We start from the raw sequence: 10,784 nt of genomic DNA on the forward strand, positions 1-10,784 counted from the left end.
AGTGATCACATAGTTAGGTAAATGTTTCAAATAAGAAAACTGCAAGTAATCCATTTCTCTTAAACCTAAAATTCACTGAAACTCTTTGATTTCTTCTAAGTCAGAACTCTGCCCTAAATTTTTATACTGTCCAAATTGTTGTTATAGGTTTAAGTAAGAAATACATTCGGTGGATACTTTAAATCCTGAATGCCAAGTTTTACTGATGCTTTATAATTAATAAGAAAGTTTATGTTAAAGTTATTTTAATAGTATAATAGAAATTAATGTGGAATGTGGAAACTTGGAAACCCAATGAATTCATTGAAGACAAGGACAAAAACAGACGCATTAAGTATTGAAGTATAAGATGAAAGAAGTTAAATAAAATTCTTGAGGACCAAGAGAGAAGACCCTTGGATTGGCAGCCTATGTTTAAGATTGATTATAATAGTCAGCTTTGGATGTTAGAATTAGAAGTGACTTTTCTTTTTTGTCTTTGAACATTTCTATATTGTTCTAAATGTTCATATTATTTTAAAATTTAAAAAGCTATTAAGATGTTTTTAATTTGCTTTTATCCTGATCACAAAATTATAAGTATATATGTAGAACAATATAATATTATAAAGAAGTAAATAAATTAGCCATGAACTCATCTCTCCAACATAACTACTCTTAGGGTTTAATGTTTTTCCTCCTGCTGTTTTTCTCTTTTGATGTATTTTTACATGGGTAAGGTGTTAATATATTTCATTTTACTCCCTTTTCAGTTTGATTAGCTCTTTCTTAAAATTATTTTTATCAGTCTTCTGTTATTATGTGATTAGCATCTATATAACTTTGTGTCCAAGAAACAAACACATTTATATGGAAACTAAGAGAAGGCACATAAACCATAATTTATGTTTACTATCTCAAAGATCATATGAAAATAAATGTTTCTGTACCAGGCAAATAAATAGGTCAGAGATGAAGAGAACAAGAATCAAAAGTCCTCTGTCTCATGGCTGGAGATAAACTTCTGCCAATTTAGTGAAGAAGATGCTACCACTCTTTTTTTCTTTATTTCTCTTGTACTAAGCAAACATTGAACTCACTAGCCATGATATAATTGTGTAATCCAGAAGGCCAGAGACCAACAACTTAAATATAGATTAATAGATAGCAAAAATTCATTTTTATTAGTAAAATTGTTATACAGTGTTTTATAATTATAATTTATTTTTGATGGAGTTTACTAGTGATTTTGTTAATGATTGGCTTTTGGTATTCCCGTACCACACAGCAGTGGTTAACATTGCAGTAACAATATACATATTCCCAGCTGTTGCATTCCGGCTTGCAAGCACCACGAACAAGCTGACATTCTCTTTTTCTCTCTGCAACTTCTCTTGTTTTTTTCTGTGGAACTAGGAAAAAGTAGCTATGACCATAAGTCCAGATTTAATATCCTTAGATACAGAGATGAATAAACTCTTTAAAATGTAGAGTTAAACCGTTTTGTTTCTGAAATCATTCCCAAGCAACTCTATTGAAATTTTTCCGTCTCTCAGCTGGTATAATATACTTATTTATCTAACAATATTGCTTTCGTCACCAGCTTTTTAAATTATCATTTAATAAATAGAACATTTTTAAATATCTAATTTGTGTGTGCTTCCTCAAAAGTAAAGAGAAAAAGACATGGAAGAAATAGCCTACATGTTCTGTGTTCTAAATAATCATCCACCTCCAACTCCTTTTCTCTCTACCCCTAGCAATCATTAGGTTGGCTGTAAAAAGCTTAATTTTGATGGTAGCTACAATAGCAGTTGGTAAAATTGATTTTGAAACAGAAGGCAGTGGGAAGTATCTAAAAAATTATAGTGTCATCACACAAAACAACACAATAAATAAATTTAATTCTACATCTCAGGAAGTTTTTAAAATTATTTTCTCAACTACCAGTTCTACTCATTTCTTCCCCCATGAAAAAATAGAGTAAATTGCCTTATAAGGAGTTCATATGAAATCTCCTAACAATAATTTATTTGTTTTTATTATTTTCAGAGTAAAGCATTTATAAGAACATTTTGCCTTTCACATCTTTTCTGTAATAACAAATATTACCTGATGGACCACAAGACACAGTGAAGACAAAAGTCAGAAAAATACAAAGTATCTTCATTGCTGATGCAGTTACACTTGAGTAAAGTTGGGACAGATCTCAAAATGTCTCAGAGTTGTGCTAGTCTTTGGTAAAAGAAATATGAGCTCTTGTTTTTATAGCCTTCTTGGCGTGATTACAATTCTGATTAATGCTGCCTTTCCAGATTGAGTGCATATTCATGTAAGTATTGTGAAACAGCAAACAAGTATAGTAGAGAGTTTAGTGCTGCTACAACCTCGGTGAGCCAAACATGAATTCATTTCATTTTTGTAAGTAAACAATGGGGTTAAAGTATTCTTGGTCACTAATTAATTGAAAGCACATAATCAACATCATTTACATTTTTGACTACATGCTTTTTTGAGTATTTATTATGTACCAGGGGCTGTTCTAAGAACTTTATAAGGATTAATTTTCATGACAAATTCTATAACATAGGAACTTCTTAATTTCCAATTGAGAAAACTGTGACACAGACAGATTATGTAATGGCTCACAAATTATACATGTAGTCATTGGTGGAGTAGAGATTAATTATCAGGTTATATGATGACAGAGCTCATTCTCTCAGCCTCCACCCTCCTCATTCTCTCAACTGTATGTTGGGTTTGCATCATGTGTGGTTATTCTCTGTACACATGGCCTGAACCATACACTGTTTCTGGGATTCAATTTTTCTAGAAATAGAAAATATTTCTATATCACTGTTTTAATACTGTTATACTAGCAATTATCATAGTTGCACTATAAGGATAATCAGTATCATTATTTACGTGCCATGTAATGATGACTCAGTCATGAAATTATCTTATTCATAGGAGAGAGCAGTGTGTTAAGAATCTAAAGAGCACTAGATTTAGGTAGGGAAAACCAATCTTGGGGTCTGGTTCTCAGTTTACCATCTGTATATTTGGAATAAATATTCATCTATCTAAGCCTTAGGATTCTCTTCTTGAAGTCCAGATTGGTAGGACCAAACATATTCAGAGTTTTCATAGCAAGGATCAAGTAGAAAACATGTAAAAAATAAATAAGTAATTGATAAATGAATTTAAACAATTTGGTCCACTTTCATAAATCTAGAGCTGGGTTTTTAAATCCAAAAAGATGTATCCTTACAACTTAATGATCTTATATTATCATTAGATGAGATCGTTATTTGTATTTATATTTGTATTTAATTTATATTCTAACTCCTTCTGTCATTTAGGGAAAGAAATTAGAAATATATTATGTAATCTGAGTTTAAAAAGCAGCAGTCCAGTCCTCTTGTCTTTTGGGTACTTCATTCCTCACTCAAAAGATACCTATGTATTTATAGCCAGACTATGAAAAATCTATTTTCTCAATATTTTCTCCCTATAAAATGCTAAAAAGAGCCCTTTGAACTGTTGGAGATTTAATAAGACTAATTGTATATAAGCAGAGAAAGATAGCAATGGCAAATTTTAAAAAGCGGGCAGTATCATAGTGATAGCATGTGTAAGAAAATGACCTTGGACAATAGGGCCCATTTTTGCTTGAGTGCTACCATATCCAATTTATCAGTATAAAATAAGCCACTTCTATTGAGCTGGCCCATCAGCTAAACTCATAAATTGCATATTTTCCCCTATCTGTTTAAAGGTGAAGTTAGATAAAATTTTGTCTGAGTCACACTGAACAAAGGTAAGGGCCTCACTTCTCCCAGGAAAATACATAAGTAGAATCAAACAAGATGCATAGAAAGCAAGTTAATTGAGTTATTTATTGCTTACAATGTGCATCTTATGGTGTAATTGGTGAGAAATCCAGATTCTATATTTCTATTTACAAAATCATTTTATTTGTTTCTTTTTGTTTTTTAGGGAGAAAGAGACAAAAATAGAGAAAGTTGAGTGAGAATGAGATTGGGGTTGTGATTAAGGGATTGTGATTTTTTTAAGGGAGAAAGACAGAGACAAAAATGAAGAAAGTTGGGTGAGAATGAGATTGGTGTTGTGATTAAGGGAAAAAAGAGGAGGTACAGAGAAAATTTTTAAGGATAGAGAATTGACCTGAAATGTGTGAATTAAATAGTAAGGTGGATAAGCCTTCATATTTCTACTTAATTGAATCAGAATTTAGGAGTTTGAGATTTTTTTTTAAAAGTTTTATCTTTCTTCTTACAATGTTAGATAATCATAGGCAGTAATTGTATATAGTAATTGTATAGTTTAGAGCTACAGGGAAGGATTTTTGGAGAGGTAAGTTCTTCGTAAAAGAGAAGGTGGTTAGGCTTTATGGATGTTCAGCTGAGAAATGCCTATGAGGGGACTTTTCTAGGCCAAGAGGTGGATGTTGGGAATACAAGTAAAGGGTATGATGCTGAGAAGAGAGATGATCAGAAGAATATACCAAATGCAATGCTATTCTCTTACAAGAGTTGCTAATCAAAATTTTGATACTTTCTTTAAGTCAATACCAATAACGTATTGGTTTGTCAGTCAGTCACTGGGTCTCAGCTTCCACATTTTAGGAATAACAGCCTAAAACAACATATGGTTTCTTTGCAGAGAAAAACCATAACGTTGTTCCCATTCTTTGCTCTTCACTACCAGTCACTGGATTATTGCAACTCCTCCCCACTCCCAAACACAAAACACAGTATGTTTCAATGAACGGATGGCCACAAAACTTTAAAGTAAAAAAATCCGTTACGTGACTAATTCTATATAACAGTGACATTGATTGGCAATTTGAGAAATTTTCAAATCTGAAAGAATCATACAACATTTATTTTACAGATGAAGCTAATAAGAATTACCAAGAAAACACAAGATGGCATAGGCGGATGCTAGTAGCTGGATTTTCTGCCACAACTTTTACTTATTTCCAACCCAAAAGCTCTTACATAAGCTCCAGTGCAGAGAGTTCATATATTTAGAATCCATGAGTCTGAAAGACTAAGCTTCTGTCATGCCTGATTCTGCTGTACCTTATAACAACTATTAAATGCTTATTGCCTGCAGGCACTAGTTTATATAATTTACATGTGCTAATAAGTTTAAACTCATGAAAGCCCTAAGACATAGGTATAATGTTTAGCACATTTTCAGATACAAAGAAACTGACACAAAGATATTTAAGTTATTTACCCAAAGTCAATCTGCTGGCTGGTAAGTGGTGAAACTGGAATTAAACACATTACATTTTCAGAGCCCACATGCTTAACCATTATTACTACATACCCTAAATCACTTGGGATAGTTGTCTTAGAGTTCCAAGGAAAGTTATATAAAATGGAAATATGTGGTTTCTAAGACAAAAGGAATATTATAATTTATTTGTCCTCTCTCTATTCATTTATTTTTAATTTTCAATTATGAATATATAACAGTTGTACATATTGATGATGTACATGTGCTACCTTTGTACAAGCATACCATGTGTGATGATCAAATCAGGGTAATTGGGGTATACATCGCCTCAACCACTGATCTTTTTTTGTGTGTCAGTAACGTTCCAATTCTACTCTTTTCGTTATTTTGAAATATATGGTAAATTATTGTTAACTGTAGTAACTCTATTGTGCTATCAAACACTAGCTGTTATTCCTTCTATCTAACCGTATTTTTGTACTTATTAGTCATTCCTTTATTCCCCACCTCCTTACTGTCCTTTCCAGCATCTGGTTTAACTTTTTTTAAGTTCTCACATATGAGTGAAGATGTGCAATATTTATCTTTCTGTGGCTTATTCCACTTAACATAATGTCCTCTAGTTCCTTCCTTGTTGATGCAAATAACAAAATTTTATTCTTTTTCATGGCTAAGTCGTATTCTATTGCCTCACCTTTTATTTTTACAGCTGAGGGACACTACTGAAAGTAGAAAGTTTGAAGAGAAACCACTGGTAGGAGTTTCCATTTTTAAGAGAATCTAGAACAACCTTGGAGAATAGTAGCTCCTCAGCTTCCTGTTTATCCCAACAGATACCTTTTCTAATCTGGGTTGAGTCTTCCCTGACACTCCAAGTAATGGAAAGAACTATTGCATGTTCTGTATTTTCACTTAGGACAAGTAAAAAACAATTTCTCATCTGAAACTCTAGCCTGACTGGTTGCTCTTTCTCTATACTAAGCCATAAATGGTCATCGAAGGCAATAATATAAACCTTGAATTTTACATCAGCTTTAACAATAAGCACTGTAACGTATGATCTGGTGAAAAAATATCCTTCAGCTTCTGTGAGCTTATGTGTTTCATCCTGACTTTGGTGATAAATTTTACAGCTTATCAAATGCATTTTTTGTTTTATGTTATTAAACATGAATCATTTTTTAAAAGAAGTTACACATGAAAGCATTGATCGTGAGATATTTTCCCACAGTCATACAACACTGTTATTGCAGAATCAAATTTGGCTGCCTAATAATAATAATAATGATAATAATAACAATAATAAAACCTTAGTACTATGGCTATGTTTCAGTTATGTCATTCCAGTAATTATCTATTCCAGTGTGAAAGAAGATGTCTGTCTCCCATGATTTTAAAAATATCCTGAAGCTCAGGGCTTTAAATTTGCAGTGTGAAGCGTGGGTGGTAAGAACGGGGAAGGAAGGATAAAGACATGAAGCTTTAAGTGTACAGATTAATATATGGTGAGAAAGATAATATAAAAGAAAACTATAACAAAGTAGGCAAAGCCCATTTTAGTTTTAACTATTTATACAGTGATTTCAAAAATACTTATTTGAAGTTGTCTCCAGTAACCACTGCTTAGTAGAAATTTAAACAATGCTTTCTAATAAAAATGTAAATCATATGTTATTACTTATTACCTCTTCCTAATGTCTGCATTGGTTAGGCTATCACTGAAGTTAGTAGCTCAGGAAAGATGGCATTCTGTAACTGTTACAATATGATTACATTCTGGTATTATGTACTCAGTAAGTAATATCAAACTAAGGAAATTAATACCATTATAGATTTAAATTTAAATTTAAAAAATAGAATGTTGATTATTCTGGTGCACATTATAATAACAATTATTATTATTATTATTATTTGCCTCTTCTTCCTACTTCTGAGCTTTAAAGTTATAGCTCATAGATTCACAATAGTAATTAGATATTTATTTAATATGCTTTGCATATGATCTACTTTTGTGTGTCAATTCAAATTTTACCCAGATGAAGACTAATTTACTCATGTAATCCGTGTTATTTAAATCTCACTCAACTGCAATCTTTCCTTTCCTTCAGAAGGGGTAAACGTGCACTTGTACCCATGAACTTAAAACAAAAGTTTTTTAACAAAGAAAGTGACCCTTTAGAGAAATTGAATTTCAGAATATTTAATTCAGTTTCCAATCCTAAGGAATCAGAGACTAATTCATAATGTGGTATTATCTATTCCTTTCTCTTTTGGGGGGTGTATAGAAGATAATGAGGGGGAACTTATGCTCAGCTTCCCAAAGTTTAAAAAAGTAATTGTAATTTACTACTTTAAATATGGTTTGTATAAGGGGGAATGATAAGATAAATATCCAAAAAGAGCATATAAACTGTAGCCACAGGATAATCTTTATAACCATCTTTTCTCTTTTTGTGTTTTTTATTTAGCACAAGGCTTGGTTCTTGCTAGATTCCCAATAGGGAATAATGAATATTTAATTAGCATTAGCTAAATATTGGTTACTGCTTTAACATTTTACAACTATTGTCTTAGACATAACAGCAACCTTATGATTCAGGTACTAGTTTTACTGTCATCATTGTGCAGTGGTGTGATTGAAACTTAGAGGCGGCCAGGTGTGTTGGCTCACGACTGTAATCCCAACATTTTTGGAGGCCGAGAGAGGTTGCGGTGAGCCAAGATCATGCCACTGCACTCCAGCCTGGGCGACAGAGCGAGACTCCGTCTCAAAAAAGAAAGAAAGAAACTTAGAGGCATTCATTTAATTACTTGTTCAAAGTCACTGTACTAGTAATGACCATTGCTGACATTAGACTCCAAAGCAGTCTGATTCTTGAATCCATATTCTTATTGAACATACTAAAATCAGTGAATTTGTGCATGAATAAATTTCTGAAAGGCAATAATGAGCTTCTATAATGCCTTTATATACCTGTTTATAGCAAAGCTTACAGCTATTTAAACTTTGGTAAATGGTAGATGACTGATGGAAACGAAAAATAAATGATGAATTCATGCCTGGAAATGGCAGAGAGATTAATTAAATCAGTGTTTCTCTTAACTTGACAATTTTTAAAATCACTTGGAATGATTAAAAAAATACACACCCTGAGCAACACCCCTGAGTGGTGTCATTATGTTATTTGGGAGGGTGGTCTAGAAAACTGCATTTTAAAATAAATGCCCCCACCTCCATCATTCTGATATTTACCCAAGTCTAATAGCACAGATTTAGTCACACTCTACTTTTGTTGGGCATGAATTCATCTACATCATTTCTTCCACTTAATTCTCTTCGCTTCCTTTCCTCTAAAATTAAGTGATGCCTGGAATGCAGACTGTGCCATTTTCTTCATCCCACCAAGCTCCAGAGAATGTGAATATAGCATGTGATTGTGGACAGACCACCTGAGTGAGTAAAAAAAGTAAAAGTGTCCTTTTCACTCCTCTCTGGCTGTGTGCATTGGGCAAGATACATATCCTTTCTAAGCATCAGCTTTCTTGGGGGTACTGGGAATAAAATTAGTCATCTACAAGAGATGAAGAGTAAATTTTGTAAGGTAAGTAGTTGGTACCTTAACTAATGCTTCTTCCTTTTAAATTCTTACCCTCTACATTTGACTCTACTAATAGCTCCAGGAGCCTTACGCGAGAGTACTATCAGAAACTTTCTTCCTTTGATATTTCCTTATGCTTTGTGTGTCAGGAAACTACTTATGAAAGAAATTACTTGTATATGTGTGTGTATACAATAATGTATATTATACTTACAGTTGGAAAAATAAAGCAAAAAAAGAGCAGGAATAAAACAACTAAAATAGTTAAAAATATCTGAAAATGCTTGTCTATATTGTCCACAATCCTTACAGAAATATGTCCCTTGCTGATGCCACATGTGAAGCATAATTTTTCTTCACTTCTCCATAATATGAGAACCTTACATTGTTAAAAATGACCACAAGCCATATGACATCTGAGAAAATAGCCTCTAATATGAGGTCCTATTAGTAAGAATTTACTTTTAAGAGCTAAAACTAAAGAACAGAGTCTTCAATTGCATGCTTGCGTCACTTTGAAAGTGGTCCACAGACTCTCAGAAATGAAAGAACAAGATTTATTTCCAAGGACCCTTTAATACAATTCCCTACTTATGAGCATCTATACCCTTGATAAGTCACCTTTATCTGGTATCTTTTGACTAAATGAACTGTTTAGAATATAGAATGAGCCTTTTCTTTGACATTAGAAAGGTCTGGATTTGAATTTCAGGCATGTTTTTACTATATAAGTGATCCCTTTAAAGTCCTATTTCTCATCTATAAAATGGTGATTGTAACATCAAACTGGGTTGTATTGCATATTAAATAAGATTATGCATGAACCTGATAAAAAGGCAGTCATTAATAATTTTTAAAAATACTGAGTTCTTACTCTATGTAGGCACAACTTAACACTCTAGAATAGAGCAGTAAGCAAGAAAGACATGGTCATAGCCCTTGTAGTGTTTACCACAAGTGAAATGAGTCACATAATAATCAAGTAAATTAGTTATTTCAGATATAAATTACTCTGCATAAAATTCAACAGTGTGTTAGGAACGAGAGTGATTATCAAGAAAGGCATTATCATAAGTGATCAAAGATAATTTCTACCATCCTAAGAAGAAGGTGTCCAACAAAGAGTGTCTCATGCAAAGAGACCAATTTAAATGTTGCTGAAAGCATAATGTGTGTGAAGAACAAAAATCAGGCCAGTGAGATAATGTTTAGTGAGCAAAGAGGCAAGTGGTAGTGGTGAGGTCAGGGAATGAATCCCACAGGGCATTTCACTCCATGATGAAGTGATGGATTTTATTATAAGTTTCGTGGATGCCATTTGAGTGTTACAAATTCTAGAACCATCAGGAGGGGAGTAGAAGTAGTCAGGAAGGGAGGTAATTTTGGAGACTGCTGCAGTGTTCTATGAGAGAAAAGATGGTAGCTCAGATAAGTTGTTTCTCTGAGCTGATTATCCATTTCTCCCTTTGCTCTTAAGTGTCCCCATGGGTTTGTTAGGTTCTCACTGTGAACCTGCCCAAACTTTTGTCTCTCACATCTGACCACAATTAAGGAGCGCCTGTCCCAATGTTCTGACCTATTATCTGATCATTAATCATTGATATGTATCTGGTGTTTCCTCCCATTTTCTGGTCAGCCTTGAGTTGGACTCTCTGTGCCTTCTGAAGGAACAATTCTATAATAGGATACACTGAGCTATGTGGGAGTTTAGAGCCATGGGTTTTTCTTTTATCTCATGATAAATGTGCACTTTAAGGTACATTTGCATCCCCCAACTATGTTACCATCTGACACAGAGGAAGAAACAGAAACTCTCATGGGGAATATTTCTGGTTAGCAGAGAGATGAGTAAAACTAAACAGAAAAATTACGAGAATAAACACTTGAGAAATAAAATAGGAGAGAGAAGAAAAGAGAGGAAAAGATAAGGAGGAA

The 10,784-nt window shown here is 33.2% G+C and overlaps 1 protein-coding gene across 1 annotated transcript; it reads right to left on the reverse strand.

Moving 5' to 3' along the window:
• Positions 1-1,200: 1,200 nt before the first annotated feature.
• On the reverse strand, positions 1,201-2,149 carry DEFB113 (defensin beta 113). The gene is made up of 2 exons (XM_014345359.1): positions 2,092-2,149; positions 1,201-1,391 (listed from the first exon to the last, which is right to left on the reverse strand). Exons 1-2 carry the CDS (start codon positions 2,147-2,149, stop codon positions 1,201-1,203), a joined length of 249 nt encoding a protein of 82 aa, XP_014200845.1.
• Between the last annotated feature and the right edge of the window lie 8,635 nt (positions 2,150-10,784).

The sequence above is a fragment of the Pan paniscus genome, chromosome 5 (genome assembly GCF_029289425.2).
Source record: "Pan paniscus chromosome 5, NHGRI_mPanPan1-v2.0_pri, whole genome shotgun sequence".
Classification (NCBI taxonomy): domain Eukaryota; kingdom Metazoa; phylum Chordata; class Mammalia; order Primates; family Hominidae; genus Pan; species Pan paniscus.